General features: G+C 53.9%; 4 protein-coding genes across 4 annotated transcripts; 3 read left to right on the plus strand and 1 right to left on the minus strand.

The window, feature by feature from the left end:
• Position 1: 1 nt before the first annotated feature.
• Positions 2–505, minus strand: PHYSODRAFT_421046 (hypothetical protein; the record flags this gene model as incomplete). Its single annotated transcript, XM_009526359.1, has 1 exon — positions 2–505. A coding segment is annotated over one exon (504 nt), but the record flags the coding sequence as incomplete, so codon positions are not given.
• A 3,290-nt stretch (positions 506–3,795) lies between these two features.
• On the plus strand, positions 3,796–4,548 carry PHYSODRAFT_448128 (hypothetical protein; the record flags this gene model as incomplete). Its single annotated transcript, XM_009526360.1, has 1 exon — positions 3,796–4,548. A coding segment is annotated over one exon (753 nt), but the record flags the coding sequence as incomplete, so codon positions are not given.
• Positions 4,549–6,887: 2,339 nt separating this feature from the next.
• Positions 6,888–7,845, plus strand: PHYSODRAFT_313908 (hypothetical protein; the record flags this gene model as incomplete). The annotated part of the gene is made up of 3 exons (XM_009526361.1): positions 6,888–7,217; positions 7,272–7,346; positions 7,528–7,845. 3 exons carry the CDS (start codon positions 6,888–6,890, stop codon positions 7,843–7,845), a joined length of 723 nt encoding a protein of 240 aa, XP_009524656.1.
• A 4,047-nt stretch (positions 7,846–11,892) lies between these two features.
• Positions 11,893–13,711, plus strand: PHYSODRAFT_329831 (hypothetical protein; the record flags this gene model as incomplete). Its single annotated transcript, XM_009526362.1, has 4 exons — positions 11,893–11,950; positions 12,138–12,390; positions 12,432–12,708; positions 12,734–13,711. 4 exons carry the CDS (start codon positions 11,893–11,895, stop codon positions 13,709–13,711), a joined length of 1,566 nt encoding a protein of 521 aa, XP_009524657.1.
• Positions 13,712–18,712: the final 5,001 nt, after the last annotated feature.

Genomic DNA, 18,712 nt, shown 5'->3' on the forward strand with positions numbered 1-18,712 from the left:
TCAACAACGCCCGGGTTGTTATTCCAGCGACAAAAGGCTCCTCGTCCGAGCCATCACCGACGTGAAGCAGACCATCGGGGGTTTTGAAATCCGTGAAAGTAATCGGTCGAAAGTCATCGGCGCCATCTTGGTACGCCATCTCGCGCACAATCTTCACAACTTCATCGTGGTCATCATTGCAGCCAAGCTGTGTCTTTGAATAGTAGTGGACAAAATTTTGAATGGAGAGCAATCGTGGCACCGATTCCCCTTGTAGACCAAATTGGACTCGAAGCGCATTACGAACGCGGACTGGCTTCACCCTCTGAGCAGCAAGCTCTCCACAATACTTCTTCTGCTGTCTTGTAAGTTTCACGCGTCGGGGCGACGCTGCATCTGACCAATGGCGACCGGCTTCATACACGGTCATTCTGTGGGTGGTAGGGCAGGTGAGGACCTTTCCGCGCCATTCACAGCGGCCTTGCAAGCACGCTGCCGACGTGCACTCGAGAAGCCGGTACTGCATGTTATGCTTCGTTGCATCTCCACAAATCGTGCAGCGAGTCGTGTTGCACCTTGTAATACGCGACGCCTTCCTGGAATCGAGCAGTTCGATCCCGTCATCTTGCGCTACGGCGTAGGCCAGCTCCCGCCACTCGATGGGATCCCTCCCCATCGTGGCTTAAGGTTGACACGAATCCACAAGCGAGAGTGGCAGCGATTGAGACACTGTGCAGCCAGAGTATGTACCGTGCTGTAGTCACAAGTACCGTATTGGTATTTAATGGTACCGTTTCTGTGTGAAAAGTACCGATAGTTGATTTTGAGTGCTGTTCCTGAGCCCCTCACGCTCAATATTGGTCGGAAGCAGGCAAGCGGCACGCCGTTCTCTTCGTCTTCATCTACCACACATGAATTAACTATGCTTTTTCTTCTTCGAGCTATATCTCCAGAGTTATTAGGCTAGCTCGGGGGCACCTCATGTGCCAGTCAATTTGTGGTCGACGAGTACGACGGCCAGGGTGGCCACAAATAGAGCCGGATCCGGTGCATTTTTTTGGCATTGTGTGGAGGCACTGGCAAATTATGTGCCCGTCAGTGATGTCTCTGTGTTTTTCAGTGTTTTGTGTGTTATTCAGATCTTCAATGTGTTTATATATTTAATGTGATACCACGCATTAAATGTGCCAAGATGGATTGTTCTGAGTTTTCAAGTGGTTGTCCTTCTCTTCGACCTCACCTCAGTCTGCCGCTGTCTCGACTCACTACTAAGATATCTTTCTGGTCACTTCAAATGTTAAATGCTCGATCGCTTACTTATGTCTGGAGACATTAGAGAGGCTCCTTGACAACCGGAGCGAAGCGGAGGTCTGTCAGGGGACGGCTCGTGGGCCGTAGGAGAAGTAGGTTCTAACGTAATCTTAAGATGCGACCACGATGCACACCGGAGCGTAGCGGAGGTCGTGCGTTCCGCGATCGCCTGAGTAGGTTCCCGTTGAAGCCCCGAAGTGCAGCGAAGGGCGCGTGGACTGGACCGGAGTACGATTAACCATGCATTAATTCAAAAGTAACCGATCGAGCACATAAAATTTGAAGTGACCGATTCTTAAATTAAGAATCGGTCACTTCATTAAGAATCTTAGTTCAAAAGTAACTGATTCTAAATATCCACCCATTTTCACTGCTCCGCTCGTGAAAATATCACAACGTCCAAGTTTCGATTAGGTAGCAGCATCCAGGAACAACCAGTAGATCAACTTTAATTCCATTCAAGGACGTTTTTTGCACTCCCCCCAAAGTGGAACTGTCACCGGCCTGAAACTTATTCAATGCTATGGAAATGATCAAAATCGGCGAGAATGGCGACCGCGTCAAAGCTCGAAAGCTCGAAAGCTCGAAAGCTTCTGTCATGATATCGAGGTGTAAAACTTTATTTCTTTTAACCCATGTGCCGATCGCTGGAAACGTTTTCAGCAAAATGCCTTTTTCAAGTGCTTTATATGGTCTCTCTAGTCGTTGCGGGATCTAGGTGAAAACAATACACTTCTATTCATCAGTAGAAACCAAAAATCATTCAACGTTGAGTAAACTTATCGAATAAATAGTACTTCAAAGTACCATGGACCATAGTCCATGGTATATAAATTTAAGCAGAAATGGATCGGCATACCGCCATCATTGATCCACACCGCGAACACAGAATACGTGACGCCTAGCAACTATAACTCGCTAATCTTGTAACATTACCTTGGTAGCTGCCACACCGGTTCTTTGTTATTCGATAGATCTTAACACAGATTATTTGTCATTTTTAAATGACAAATTAGGGGATTCTTTAAAAAGAATCCCCTACTTCTTGTGCAACCAACCATGCGTTTCACCTTCTTCCTCGACTTCGTTGTGGTGGCGATCGCCATTGCTAACGTGGGGCTTGCTACTGCTGAAGACGAAACCCACGATAACGACAAGCACATTGCTTTGAACAAGATAATCAAGCGTCTCCGCGGGAGTCACAAGTAGTTCTCCCCAATGTGGTGACCCAAGTGCCTTGTGTAAACGACGGGACCCTTTCGAAAACGGTCGAGCTCGCAAAGCCCTCACCTGCCGCAGCATCTGCCCGAGTCGGGCAGCCCGACAATGCTTCACTGTGTCAGTGAGCAGACGAGTATGTAACGTTATTACTTCTTCAAGCAAATAAAATAGAAACGAACTACGACTCGTGGAATTGCGGATTTCAACCGCTGTGAGAAAGTATTATATCGTGCCTACTTGATCAATTGGCGAGTCAGAAAAAAACTCATACCGGTTCATGACCATTTCCGGACCGATGTACATCGCCGCAATTAAACCTATTTGGGCTGGTACATGTATATCAGCGCGGTTGCCTTTATTTTGGTTCTTATGCAGATCAGGTCCAGGATTTGAACATGCTGATTGTGAACAGCTTTGGATCACGGCATGACTGGGTTCCTTAGCGCGTGCTCCGTTCGGCTTCCTACTCTAGCAACAGTTCGTGGTGCTGTATCTACGTGAAAGGGTGTGCATTTTGGCCGGTTACCTTGGCTCAATAGGTATTTTGGCAGTAGATAGTGTTCAAAAGCATTGTATTCACTGCTTACATGGACTATCACCTACTACACTGTATCGGATAGGTAGAACGAGTCGCCGCAGCAGTCGAACATGCCTCCCTTTCCTACTTCTCTTGACAGCAAGATTCATTATCTGCAATAGCACACGCTGTTCATGTTTCTAGTGGTGCTCAAAGTCCAAATGCAGTTGCTGCAGTGAGTGCATTGTATCCCATTCGCGACTGGTGTTTTTTTAGTCAAAGCAGTGCACACCTGGTTTGGTTTCCGTTCACACTCTCTGTGAGCTGCCAGCTAAGACGCAACGTGGAGACTCACTCAAGCAGACAACTGCTTGAGCTTCGTCTACAACTGCTTGAAGCTCACCTACACATGCACATCGTAGAGATAGACCATCGAAAGCAGAGGAACTTCGGTAGGATAGCTTTCAGCTAGACATCTATCTCATCAATTTCATCAGTTCCAATTTCACCAGCAAGGACTCGTGACATTTAGCTTTAGCTAAAACGTAGCGAATCTACGAGACTTCACCACGCCGACCGCCAAGATGTCCAGCAGCGACTCAGCAGAGGTGACCTTCGAGAAGGTCAAGAGCAACGGAGCTATGGTGAAGAAAAGGGTGCCCACCTTCCGCGACGGAGACTGGAAGGACTGGCTGGAGTGGCTACTCCGCCTTTCTGAGTACTGTGTGTTCATGGACTATGCGGCAGACGACGAAGAGGACTAAGTGGCGTTCGTGGAGGATATCCAAGTCCTTCTCTTCGATGAAGATCTGCAGCAATTCAACGAAACCGTGGCCGAGGAGAGCATCCTGTGGCCCACGACTGTCGCCCTTGTCGAGATTCATTGCCCCGACGGAACCCGAGGCGTGATTCTCGACGATATGTCTGCGCTAAAGAAGACGCGCAACGTCAGTGTGCGAGAGTACACCCGTAGCTTTCGGAAGCTCGGGCGCATGCTGAACTACATCACGGACAATGAAGCCATTCCGACGTCTGACGTGATCAGAATGTACAAGAGTGGCATGCCGATTGACTGGCAGATTGAACTGAACCGACTATCGCGCAGTTGGGAGTACAATGACTTAGTGCACCAATTTGAGCTGATCGAGCGCAATGAGCAAGAAGAAGTAGTGCTCAGGAACGGAGGCCGAGGGTTGCGCTCGTGCTCTGGCCAGAGTGCACAGCAGCAACAGAAGGACAAAAACCTGGGGCGAGGCCAGGCCCCTCGCCAGAATAACCAAAGTAGTCAGCCGCGTGGACAGCCACGCCAGCACCGTAATGACGGGAACCACGGGAAGTACTGCAAGTTCTGCAAGCGCAACAACCACACGGACGCGGAATGCTTCCGCAACCCGGACTCACCGGCGTACAGGCCACGCCGGCCCAACAATCGTGGCTCAGGCACGAACAGCATCCACAACAACGGTGGCAGCGGCAACGACAGAGCCTTCGCCGCCATGCAGGAGCAAGTTGCTGAGTTGGCAGCCATGATGCAGGAGATGAAACGCCGCCAAGAGGAGGAGTTGAATGCTCTACGCTTCTACCGTCAGGACGAGTTGAGCGTGATGATCGATGCCGAGCTCGTGGATGAGCAGCCGCCTGACGATGAAAGTGCGGAGACACTAGCCCCCTTGCGGCAGCAGCGTGCAGCTCCGCCTGCAGGACAGAAGCCATGTCTCGAAACGGAAGTCCGCATTGGTGAGCAGACGTTCCGCGCTCTTCTCGACACTGGTTGCACCAGGTCCGCCATTGACCAAAAGATTGCAGACACTATGAAGAAGGGTCTCAAGTTGCGACGCCAGGATGGATCGTACCTGATGTCGAACCACTCCGTGCACAAGACTACGCACGTGGCCGATACTGTCTTTTGCCTACCAGCATTTTCGAGCAAGCGTGAGTGTTCATACACGCTAAGACTGGTTGATGGACTTTTACACCCGGTAATTCTCGGCACCGACTTCCTTTCGAGTCACGGCACCGACATTTTGTTCTCGGCAAACTGCCTTGAGTGGGATGACATTCGTATCCCGATGCATGCTCCGCCGCCACCAGCAGCTAAGGTGAGTGCGTCAGCGCCGATGCTTGGACCCCAGCCGCCAGCAGCAAACGCGATCAAGACGGAGCTCGACATCAACTATATGGTGGAAGTTGCAGTGTCGGAGCTGGTCGATGCTCTCGACCCCGTCATGATGATCGACGGCGAGATGCTTTCGCCTTCGGAGCGAGTTGAAGTGGAGCATTTGGTTGAAGCATTTATGCATGTATGCTCGGGTGGTCTTGGCAAGATCAACGCCAAGCCGTACGTGATCCCATTGAAGCCCGGAGCGAAACCATTCGCGTGTCGTCCGTATCCGATCCCACAAGTGCACCTCGAGGCGACAAAGCGAGAGATCAACCGACTAGTGAAGCTTGGCATCCTGTTCCCTAACAACGATTCGGAGTGGGCGTCGCCGGCCTTCGTGATTCCGAAGAAAGACGGATCAGTGCGACTGTTATGTGACTATCGCAGACTCAATCGACTACTGCTACGCAGCTTCTACCCGCTGCCAGTGATTGGAGAACTGCTGCGCCAGTTCCGCAAGTCTAAGTACGTGTCATCGCTCGACATCCCTATGAGCTACTACGCGCGCATCCTCGCGGAGATTAGCCGACGTCTCACGGCCATTGTGTTCCCGTGTGTTCGGCTGCTTACCTATGGGAGTGAGCACAGCATCGGATGAGTTCCAGTCGATTATGAACATGATGCTGGGCGATCTGGATGGAGTTTGGGCGTACCTGGATGATGTATTGATACTGTCGGACATTTTCGAGGAGCACCTGGAATTGCTGCGACGCGTGTTCGAGAGCTTCGAGGAGTTCGGCCTGACGATCCACCCTCGTAAGTCGAAGCTGTTCACGACGTCGACGGACTACCTGGGCTACAGGATCAGTACCACGGGGATTCAGCCATTGCACAACAAGGTGGAGGCGATTGAGAAGATCGCGTCGCCGCGCACGCGCCGTGAATTGAGGCGCTTCATTGGCATGGTCAACTATTACAGGGACATGTGCCCCAGACGAGCTGCAATTCTCTCACCGCTGACGGCATTGATGTCGCCTTCGGGTTCCCTTCCGGTGGTCCGACGAACATGAAGCTGCATTTGCTCGGATGAAGACCACAATGATGCAGATAGTCGAGTTGGCATTCCCAGACTACTGCAAACCATTCCATGTGCACACTGATGCCTCTGGCTACCAGCTTGGAGCCGTGATTTCGCAGGATGGAAGACCCCTTGTGTTCTGGTCTAAGAAGTGCAATGATGCGCAGAAGAAGTACCCAGCCAACAAGCTCGAGTTGCTGAGCATCAAGTTGGCGTTGCAGGAGTACAGGACGATGCTGCATGGACACGAGGTCCACGTCCACACTGATCATCTGAACCTGACCTACGGAACCTACAACAACATACACATGCTACGCTGGCGACTCGAGATCGAAGAGTTTGGGCCGGAGCTACACTACGTGAAGGGAGAAAACAATGTGGTCGCCGACACCCTTTCGCGGCTACCCCGTGCTGATGACTCGGACGTCCAGCAGCAGGAGACACTGGTTGCAGTCGCTGCTATGGACTTGACTACCCTCAGCAACGTTGACCTATGGGAGATTGCTCGCTGTCAGAAGCGAGACGGCACAGCGACGCTGGAAAGCGCCACGACGAAGGAGATTAACGGCGTGGAGCTGCAAGTGGACAGCAACACGGGCCGAGTCATCGCCCCCTCGAGTCTACAGACCCCCATCATTGCTGCTCACCACGAGTGGCTTATCCACCCCGGTGTGGCGGCCATGTTGAAGACGATGCAGAATGCATTGACGTGGGCCGGCATGGCACGCGACGTCGAGAAGAACGTCCGCAGCTGCCTCATTTGCACAAAGAACAAACATCCTACTGTCAAGTACGGCAAGCTGCCGGAGAAGACTGTAGTGACGAGACCATGGTTCGAAGTGGCGATCGACTCCATCGGACCGTACGGCAAACAAAAATTCGGAGTTTACACAATGGTCGACACCACCACTCGACTAGTGGAAAGGCAAGCAGTGGCCGACGCATCCAGCGACGAGACTGCCTACCTCTTCGACCGACTTTGGTTGTGCAGATACCCTCGCCCTGGCCGTGTGATCTACGACCAAGGCACCGAGTTCAAAAAGGAGGTCTTCGAGCTGCTTCAGAGCTACGGCATCACAGCAGAATCGACAACCACACGTAACCCGCAGGCCAGCAGCATCATCGAACGACTGCATCGCGTGATAGGCGACAAGATGAGGACGCAATAGATCGTCACACACGATGACTGAGAAAACTTCCTACACAACGCAACGTTTGCATTGAGAGCGTCGGTGCACTTCATGCTCGGTGTTTCACCAGCACAAGCAACATTCGGCCGCGACATGATCTTCGACGTGGAGCACCGACTGGCACGCACAGCACGCTCGAAAGATAGAACAAGTGCGAAAGAACAACCTGCGCGAGAATGCAGGGCGACGTGCGTGGGCATACCAGCCAGGAGATCGTATCCTACTGAAGCGCGACGGCAACATCAACTCCAAGTTGACGACGTTGTACGACGGCCCGTACACTGTGCTTGCCGTTCGCGACAACGGAACGCTGGTAATTGATAAGGGGCGATACACCGAGACGGTTCACATCCCCCGTGTCGTCCCTTACAAGGACCAGCGTGGGGAAGACTGTGAGCTGCCAGATAAGACGCAACGTGGAGACTCACGCAAGCAGACAACTGCTTGAGCTTCGTCTACAATTGCTTGAAGCTCACCTACACATGCACATCGTAGAGATAGACCATCGTAGCAGAGGAACTTCGGCAGGATAGCTTTCAGCTAGACATCAATTTTCACGAGCAAGGACTCGTGACACTCTCAGCATCGACACTCCAGTGTTGGCAATTAGCACATATCTTGTAAAATTAGTTTACCAACAAGTAACAGGTACATGTACTTTAGAATTATGTAGCATAGCTACGGCATGTGATCGACATGTTTCACTCATGCTTGACTAGGAGAAATATATAGCGTTTCAGCTCGTAGCGAGGTGCCACAGCCGCAGCACGGCAACAAACTCTCCAAAGCGAAAACGTTGCACTGGGACCAACCTTACCAGCAGACGGAGTAGCAGCAGCAGCGGCGGCGACAGCAGCCTGAGCACGTGGCAGGAGTGGCGCACGGCGCAGTGGTCAGCTACGCCGACTTGGACAACAGGGGCATCAACGATGTATCCGGATACCTGCGTGGACTTGTCGCGCTCCGCACTCACGAGGCATGTGGAGCGCCTCCGTCTGCACGAGTGCACGCACAGGTTTGTGCGTCACCTGTTCTTACCGCGACGGACGGCATCTTCAGCTGCACCACATCACTTTTCGCGTCCTCGCCCACCAAATAGTATAGCTTGCACAGCGCAGTATGGCGCGCTGCACGTAGCGCGAGGCCGACTTGACCCATCGATTCCATAAGCCACTTCCTGGCCGACTGCTGCTTGTGCTCTCCTGACGCATCTTGCCCACCTGCTCCCACTACGATGGTGCTGCTGCATATTCTCGGCCTCTCCGATGGCCCCTTGCTGCTCTGCTGGTGGTGCTTGCGCTGGGAAAAACTATGGAGCTCGAGGTTACGGAGCTCGAGGTACCAAAAATAGGCAAATGGGTACATGGACCTAAAATTGAATCACCCTAAATTTTGGTCGGTTTGCTGATCTAAGAAAATAGTCCAGATAATTGCCGTCCATCGGCAAATATGTACCATTTTAAAAAGTCAGACTGTTGATTATGCCACATACTTAGCCCGATGTTTATACTGGAAGAGTCGATCTGCGTTGTACTCAACAGCGTTTAATTAGTCGAACGGATAATTTTCGTCTTTGATACTGGCCCGACAATTTTATTAAGATTCAATCTGTTCAACTTAATAGATCTACAGTTCCGAGTCGTAAGCGATGCCTCATCCTAGTGATATCATCACTTCAACGGGGAGAGGGGGTTTCTGTTGCGGCATCAAATAATCAGATACAAGTAGCTTTATTGCTATCCCAGAAATATTATTTGTTAGATTAATGACAAGGCATTAGTTGCTGCGTAAACAAGTAGGTCGTGGAGACCAAGGATGGTACCAACGCCTCTGAATATGAAAAAAATGCAGATCTTGGCATAAATGTTCAGATTTTTTCCACACCAATTCGTCCTCAGACGGTGGCAGTGGCTCAGCATCGAACTCAATGCGCCCTCAAGTGGGCCCATCAGCGACCTCGAGCTTCCTGCATATCCATCGATTGCAAGTACAGTACAGTATTTTTCGCAGGTCGAAGACCTGTGCTTGGCCTCGGCTTGTAATTTTCCAAAAACGGGTACCAAACCGGGTCTCTCTTTCTTAATTGTAATGTTTAAGCTAATATCTGCTGGAATCGGGTACCTGTCGGTAAATGTTAAGATTTGTGTAAATTATTTACCATAGGCTGATACTAATCGTTTATTATTTACTAAAACCTGCATTCAAACTCTTACGGACGCTCCAGCACACTATGAGAGCGTCATGGCTTCGCTGAAGGCGTATCGCTTTGCGCGATAATCGACCAAACTTAGCTGAAGATGACCAACATGACTTGTCTAGGTGCAGACTGCATTTTTTACGTGTCAATTTGCTCAATACCCAATCACTCTAAGCCGAAGATGCCCAACCTCGTGTCTGTCGCCAAACCAATCAGCTCAACTCGACAGTGGTCCATTAGCGTATTCCTCATTCCGCAATTTACCCCCCAAACCCTTAAGTTAAAAGTTTGTTTGTTTGTTTGTTTTGTTTTTGAATTGAGGTTCATTATTGTCACTTAGATAATATCCTCAAGTTAAAAGGTCAAGGTCAGCACATCATGCGTCTCTCCTTCGTTCCGCTACTGTAGCTCTCTCGTCTGATCGTTAGCGCACAACATAGTTCTAAAATGAGCACAGTATACCTTACCTGCAAAATGAATGAAATAGCTCTCTCGTTGCTGGCGCCAACGCAGCCATTGGACGCTGACCAGGGTGTTATGTCATCGATGGCCTCATCAGACCAAGCAACCTCAATTGGTGACTTTCGGTTCCTGAGAACTCACCACGTCACGTGGTTACCAGCCTCACAAAGGTTTGGCTGAAACATCATTTCCGTATCGATACATTTCGATGTGCGCAACTATTTGTTCGATTACGCATTCTCGGGCAGACGCAGTTGTCGCGAGTGCCCTGGATGGGACGGTCAAGCGTTGTATGGAAGCCAGTGGCACAAATAGCGAGAAACAGAGCTAATATGCAAAAGCAATCAACTTCTCTCCAGTGACTCACCCTACTTCCTTACCGCGCACGGAGCCTGACAGCTCGTGCTTCCTTCTTCTTTCGGCTCTCTGTCGGCTCTCTGTCGGCTCACGTGCCGACTTCAACACGTCGCCGGCTCACCTGGCTCTCGTCTCACCCCTTCGTCCTTGGCTCACCTCACAGCTCACATCCCGAGCCACGCGGTGCTCGTGACCCCCGTCCTGCCCTTCGCGTCACTGCTCACTCATCGCTCGCGTCACTGCTTCCATCACAGCCGAGTGCGCCACCTAACCGACGCGTCGCCAGTCAGCGCCCCTCCGAAATGAATGACTGCCCGCTCACCGCATCGTCCAACAGCTGATCCTCCAGAAGTCGATCGCTGGTCGAACGGTCGTCCGTGTAGTAGGAACGGTGGTGACCGTTCCTACTCGGGACATCCTCCCCGACTGAAACTCGACGTCCTCGTCGAGTTTCCAGTTTGTCGGCTTGCATCTTGGCACGCAGGTCACGCTGTTCGGCGCGCAACCCACTGAGCGTCCTCACGGGTTTCTTATCGCCTACGCAGCTGTCCGCACGCCAGAACGCTTCGCTCAAGCGCTCAGTCTGCTCCAGCTCCTCCAAGTCTTGCTGTCATTGCGAATAGCGATCCTTGTCCATTTTCAAGGACGAACGCCCACCCGAAGTCGCCTCATACCGTTTCAGCAAGTGGCTGGCCACGCAGGTCGCCACCACATAACAACCCCACCGCACTACCGTCTCGTCGGGCACGAGTCCGTCGCCGACGACTAGACCTCCATCAGCCAATATGTAGTTCAGCGTCAGCAGGAGCACTGCGACGCCTACGTTCCTTGGCACACTCGCTCCACGAAGTCGTACACGAACACGACCGTGTAGAAGAGGGCGTAAGCCAGCAGCGACACGAACGCCCAGAACCCACGACACGCACAGCTCGCACGGTCTACCGTCCGTCTGCACTCGGCCTTGGACCCTTTCCAGTACTTGGCCATCGACTTGCAGCTGATCTCCATTACGTCAGGCAAGAAGACGCACCACAACGCGTCATACACTTCCAAACACTTGTGTAGCAGCCTGCCGAGGCCTTCGGTGTGCTCTCCACGAGCCTCCAACACGATCATGGGCGTTGCCCAAATTGCTTCGAACGCTTTCCATCTCCGTTCCGCAGCCGGTCGACCTTGCACGGCCGGACCGTTCACAAAGCGACGGTAGCGCCTCAGGCACACCCGCGCCAGCGTAGACCACTTGTAGACGAAGGCGAAGACTGCGCCGAGCAGTCGACCCGCGATACTCCACAGCGGCCTCGTCACCACTCCGCCAATCGCGCCAACGACCAACAAAACGGTCACCCACCAATATTTGCACAGCACCGTGAGCGCGACGCGCCACAGCACCAACGAACTCCAAAAGCACCACTCGATCATTTCAATAGTCGTCTCCATCTCGCCACCGTGCGAATGATAAAATGCCGCCCTTAGAGCTGCATGAGTCCGCCGTTCCTGCTTACTAGCGAGGTCTGCAGCCGTCGCACTCAGCACTTCGGTAGATTCAGCAACCCACCGTTACATTTCGTCAATTCACCGTGTTTGACACGACCGTGTCGCTCGTCAACCGCGTATCTCCCTTCCCCGACAGGAAATCACAGACCTTCAACTTCCAACGGTCGAGTCGTTGTCCATCAGTAGCTCACGCTCATTGGCTTCTTGTCCTCATTTCAGCTTTGGTCGAGACAAGAGCAAGTCGCCCAAGAACCCCACCACAATAGCCAAGTCTCGCGACGATAACAAGGCCGCCATCATCCGACGACTGCGCTCGCGCTTGGACCGCAAGACGCGCGGCGTCAGCGCCGAGACCGACGCGCGACTGCGCGCGCAAGTCGCCTTCTACGCCCAGCTGCGCAGCTCCATCTTCGTCAACGGCGACTCGCTCGGCGTTACGGCCCTCGGCAATGTGGCCGTGGCCGTGCTGGCCGACGACACGCAGTTGCCCGCGGAGCTCGCGCGCACGGTGGTGCTGCTGCCAGCGCAGTCACTACGATGGACACGGGGCCCGCGCCCGCGCCCGACCTCTTCGCTGCTCAAGCTGTTCCTGCGCCCGCGACCAAGCGTCCGGCCGCTTCGGGCGCCGATCACCAGGAGGCCCCCGCCGCCAAGAAGCAGCGCAAGAGCTCGCGCACCCCGCAGTACATGTTCGACTTGCCGGACACCTTCCCCCGCGACGTTCAGCTGGTCAAGGCCGCCGCCAAGCAGGGCAAGACCCCGCCGCGAGCAGCGTACCCCATGGGCCGGGCAGCGCGCCTGGTACGACCAGGAAGAGTTTCCGGAGCTCTACCTGATGCACTGGCGCTACTACATGCGCCACCGTGACACGTTCTTCGACTGTGCGCTGTACGCGCCAACGGACAACTCGGAAGCTCGCCGCCGCGACAAGCTCAACGCGAACCAAGGCCGCCTCGTGCTGGTGAGTGCATACTTCTGCCTCTTCGGCTGGTACGGGTTCCTCGACCGCTTCGAGAACACCGTTCACGACAATCTCATGTGGCTCGGAGGCAAGGCCGCCAAGCGTTCCGTGTCGGCCAAGGGCAAGGCCAGCTCGGCGACGGACCTCGTCACGCTGTGGCGCCACGTCCGTTACCGCTACGACAGCCTGATGGCTCGCATCCTGGATCCGTGCCGCGTCGAAGAAGACGGTTATCAGAGCATCCGTGAGCTGCTGGAGCAGACGGAGGCTTTGGACCCGACTCGTCCCCCGCACCTTCGACTCAGTGACGAAGCTCTGGCTCGCGTTGCGCTCGACGCGGGCCGCAAGCCTCCTAACCCGGTCTGGGTCGGCAACAAGAGCAGCGGTATCTGGAAGACGCTGCTGACGAACAGCCGGACCCGCGCGCTCCAGGTCAAGATCGCCAAGCAGCTCAAGGAGGGCACGTACTGGATCATGGACTTGAAGCCGTTCCAGCGCACGGAGCAGGGCTACAACGACTCGGTCTACGCCAACAACGACGGCACGTTCACCGTGCAGCCGCCGTCTCCGCCCGTCGACGAGGAGCTCGAAGACGTCGAAGACGACGAGTCCGAGGAGAAGCCGTCCACGCCGAGCCCCACCGAAGAAGACGAGCCCGACGACCAAGAGCAGGACGACGCCGATCAAGACGACAAAGCCGAAGACGACGAAGGCGGCCGCAGCTCGGACACCCACGACGCTCTCGAAGACGACAAGAAGAGCAGATCCGGCGACGACAAGGGCGGCTCGTCGGCCAAGGGCAACTCCAAAAAGAAGAGCTTCGACTCTTCGAGCTCCAAGTAGTTTTCCGTGAATCAGGGACGCTCCTGACCGTTCATTCTTTCCGTATTACTCCATGCGTCCCTCCAATTAATCTCAATAACAACACGCAAACCGTTTTCCACTCGTTCCGTTCGTGAGTCTTGTAGTTCGACCGTTCATAACATCACTCCACGACCGTTTCTCCAAAACACAAACGCCCCCACCGTTGACCGTGCTACGACATTAGCAGGTCATCATCCTCCACTTCTTCGTTGGCATCGGCCAGCCGCGAGCTTCGACGCAACTCGGGCAGCCGCAACTTCTTCCTCTGGGCTTGTTCAAAAGCCGTCACTAGGGCCTCAAACTCAGGCATCAACTCTGCCTGAGGCACCCAAAACGTTTCGTAATTCGCAACCAACACCAGGTACTCCACAGAACGGTCCACCGTTCGTTTCCCACACATTGCTAACAACGGTGAGTCGACACCAGTGAGGACCGTGTCTCCCTTGCCAACGGTCAGCCGATCCGTGAAATTTGACGCCGGGAGATCGGACTCCTCTAGAGGTCCTGCATCCGCGTCTCCTTCACCGTTTTCGACACCGTCCGGCACGGCATCCATGTACGGCCGTGCCCACTTGCCACGAAACTTCTTCAAACGGTTCACATTGACCGTGACCACCTTGTCAGGATGCGACGGGATGTCAATCCGGTACGCATTATCGCCCACTTTCGCCACAACTCGGTAAGGACCGTGCCACGCGAACGCTAGCTTCTTCGTCCGCGCCTCTCCTCGCTTTTTCCGGAACAGTTGATACAGCCACACCGGGTCTCTAACCTCGTACTCCACGGCTACACGGTCACCCAACCGTTTTTCAGGACGGTCTAGAGCCTTCACCAGTTGACGCTCGACCAGATGGCGAGAATCACGCAGCGATCGGTATAACTCCCGTCGATACAGAGCCACATCGTTGCTCTTCCACATCTCCCCCAGGTTCAGGAACGCGACGTCCAGCGGTAGCGTAGCACCACGTCCGAAGAGAGAGAAAAGAACGGTGTATCGCCCAACGCCTCATGATAAGACGTACGGTAGGCAAACAACACTCGAGGCAAATACAGATCCCAGCCCGTTTGCGCTTCACTCACGTGCATCTTGAGCATTCACATGAGCGTTCCGTTGAACCGTTCCACGAGACCTTGAGTCTGCGGGTGATAGGCAGAACCGAACAGCTTCTTGATCACGACCATTTGATAGAACGACTTAGCGATTTCCGACGTGAAATTCCGACCGTTGCCACTCAACAACCGTGAAGGCACACACAACACCGTTCACCACGACGCCCACGAACGTGACGGAGTCCAATCGTAGAACTGCGAAGGCTTCGGCCCACCTCGTGAGGTAGTCCACGAATACAAGAATGTACTTGTTGCCTCGTTCAGTCTCCGGTAACGGTCCGACGGCATCGACCACTAGTAGCGAGAACGGTCCCGTGAGATCGGCTACGGGCATCCGTTGCATCAGCCCCGCTTGCCACGGTCTTGAGCCCTTCCCACTACCACAACGGTTGCACTCCCGGACGTACTCCGTGACATTCTTTCTCCATACCGGCCAGAACGCATGTCTCCTCACCATCTCCAGAGACTTCGTCAATCCCAAGTGAGATGACAGAACGTCAGAGTGACAGTAGTGCAACACGGTCTCCACATACGGTAACGGAACCACCGGAACGGTCAAGGGCCGTGCAGGCCCGACCCGAGCTGGTAGATTCACACGCCGCATCAATAAACCGTTCCGCACTTCATATTGACGTCCCATCTTGACAACAGTCGCTCACAGGAAGGAGTCGAGAGGCAAGGCACCGTCCAGCAGGAATGCCACCAGAGCCTTGATCCACGGCACTTCTTGCTGCGCTTCTACGAACTGCTCAGAGTCGAGTCCGAACCGGTCCACAGGGGATATCGGCACATCCGTTACCGGACAGCTGCCAACGTCCTCGTTCGGACGGTCAGGTTCGTCATCATCCACACGTCTATCTGCACGCTCGCCAGCAACATCCTCACCGTTCACAAGTTCACCATTTGTACCAGGCTACTCCCCGACTGAAGCCGGAAGCACGTCATCGACCGTGCTCTCAGGATTCAGGAGGTCGCTCATCGTCAGAGCCGCCACCGTGTCCATCGGCAACCGTGACAGACCGTCAACATGACCCAAAGAAGCACCAGGTTTGTGATGAACTTTGAACTGGAGGTTCGAGAGCTCCATCGCCCACCGTGCAAGCTTAGCGTTCGTCGTACGGTTACCGGGGCTGAACACCCACGCCAGCGTCTGGTGGTCCGTGTACAAGTCGAACTCACGCTTGTCCAGGTAGCAGCGGAACTTCCTCGTCGCCCAGACAACTCCCCAACATTCAATCTCCGAGATGCCATCTTGTTGTTGATCCAGTTCTTCTGCGATCCAGTCAACACCTTACTAGCGTAGGCCACGACACGGTCACGACCGTTCATTTCTTGCATCAAGCAAGCGCCAATGACGAGTCCACGTACAACTTAAACCGTTTCTTGCCATCAGGATAGACTAGTATCGGGGGCTTCAAGAGCGCACGCTTCAACTGTCTAAACGCAGCTTTACAGTCCTCGTTCCACACGAACGGTGCGTCCTTCATCTTCAACCATTCCGTGGGCGCAGAGATCGACGCATACCCCGGGATGTAGCGATGGAAGTAACTCGTCAGACCCAGGAAAGAGCGGATCCCATGAACGTCCACCGGACGCTTCCCGTTCATCACAGCCTTCACTTTCGCAGGATTAGGCAGGATCCCAGTAGGAGTCACGATGTGCCCCAGGAACGCAACTTGACTTCGCCCCCAGTGACACTTCTTCATCTTGAGCTTGAATCCAGTCTGCTGGAACCGTGTCAGCACTTGGCGCACGGGAACCATATGAGTAGGGAAGTCCTTGCTGAAAAAGGACACAGTCATCGAGATAAACCAAACAGATTCGCCACTTGAGGTCTACCAAAAACGGTCTCCATCAACCGCTCAAACGCTGGGAGAGCGTTGCAATGGCCAAACAGCATCACTAACCATTCGTACAGACCATATTTGCACGTGAAAGCGGTCTTGGACACGCTGTCCGGGTGCATCGGCACGTTCCAGTAGCCAGAAGCGATATCAATCGTCGAAAACAGTTGAGCGTCGCCCAACACGCCCAGAATATTATCAATCAACGGCATGGGGTAACAGTCCTTCACCGTTACCGCGTTCAACTTACGGTAGCCGATGCAGAACCGTATTCCACCGCCCGATTTCCGAATCATCAGGACCGGGCTCGCCCACGGACTGTTCGAGGGTTGAATCAGGTTCAGCTCCGAGTACTGCTGGATCTCCGCTTCCATGACCTCACCTTCAGCCAACGAGAGACGGTACGGCTGCTACTTGATCGGAGCACTGTCACCGGTGTCGATCTCGAATTGCAACAGATCCGTCCGTCCGGGCTTCTTAGAAGAGTCCACAAACATGCTGCGAAAACCGTTCCGTTCTCCTTGGAACAGTTCCTTCTGCTCCGGCGACAGTTTAGACTCCGAGAAATCGGCCTTCATAGCTTCCGCTTTGTCGGGCGGGATGTCCGGCTTCGTAGCCTTCACCTTCTCACCGACGTCCACTTCGCGCTCCTCAGACACGGACGCTTCACGCTCCTCCTTGGGCTCGCCACCTTCGGCGGGCACCGTTCCCTTCGGACCAACCGTTTGACGCTCCGCACCCTTCGGATCGACCGTTGGCGGCTCGAAAGCCGACGCCGGGATCACGGAAGTGCACGCAATGACTGTTCCTTTCCGGATCCAGTACTCATCCGTAGACACATTGCAAACTTCGACGATGACCTGGCCTTCCTCGACCGTGCACAACGACCGTGCCACACACAGCGTCGGAGGCAGACCAAAGATCCTTCGACCAGAACGGTCGCCTTGTCACGACGGCTCCCACGACACGAGTCATCACGAGAGCTTGGCCACGCGGCTGCAACCGCACCGACATCGCCATCGTCGTCATCTACGACTCCTGCACCATGGAGAAACCTAGCGTCAACACTTCGCCCGTACTCTTTAGAGTTACGTTCGTTCCGACACGTCGATCACGGCGCCGAACGCCCCTAGGGCGTCAACACCCAGGATCGCATCGACGTGGAGACGGTCAGCGACCAACAAGCTCATCGAGACTTCGACCGTTCCAAGACGGAGAGAGAGAGTAATCCAACCACGAATCCGCAACTTGTGCCCCGAGGATCTCCTCACCAGGCCATCGTACGGTTCCAGCGGTTCGGACGGCCGTCCTAAACGCTTGAGCAGGCGTCGATCCACGAGACTTAGAGTAGCGCCAGTATCCGCTAGCATTTGAGACGGTAAACAGTCAATATAACCGCTCGAGAGAGCTTCAAAGCTGCCAACTGCACACACCACCCGGCGTCCGTCCTCAACGGCGCGATACACGTCACACTCATCTCCATCTTCATCACAGAGTCCAAATCCGTTAGGCGAGTTGACCGTGACAACTTCCACGAGACTGGTCCTTGGTAACGGTGTCCGAGCAGGACGCTCGCACCGTACCACCTCAACGTAATGAGAAATGTCCTCTTCGCGCTCAGGGTAGAACTCTACGTCTCCCAGTACTTCGGCATACGGTTTGTACAACGACGAAAAGTCAAAGCAACCCTTCTTCTCAGGCTGACGGCGACGGCGGCGCCTAGCCCTAGGCGTCCTCGACCGTCCCGTACGGTCCCACAGGTTCGTCCACACTTGACCCGCGTTCACCTCGAAATACGACTTGATTCCCGGTTTCAACCGTCCACAGCAATCTCCCTTCAGACCATACTGCTCCACAACACGGTTGACGTGCTCGCGTAGCCGTTACTGTAATGGGCCTACTTTGGCTCACTACTTTAGCTTACCCGTGTGCGAGTGTATGTGAGGAAGCGTAGCTTAGATTAAATTAGAGTTAATTATACACGGACCTCTGAGTATAGACTAATCTAAATAAACGATCCAAATAA

This window comes from Phytophthora sojae, assembly GCF_000149755.1.
Source record: "Phytophthora sojae unplaced genomic scaffold PHYSOscaffold_3, whole genome shotgun sequence".
NCBI lineage: Eukaryota > Oomycota > Peronosporomycetes > Peronosporales > Peronosporaceae > Phytophthora > Phytophthora sojae.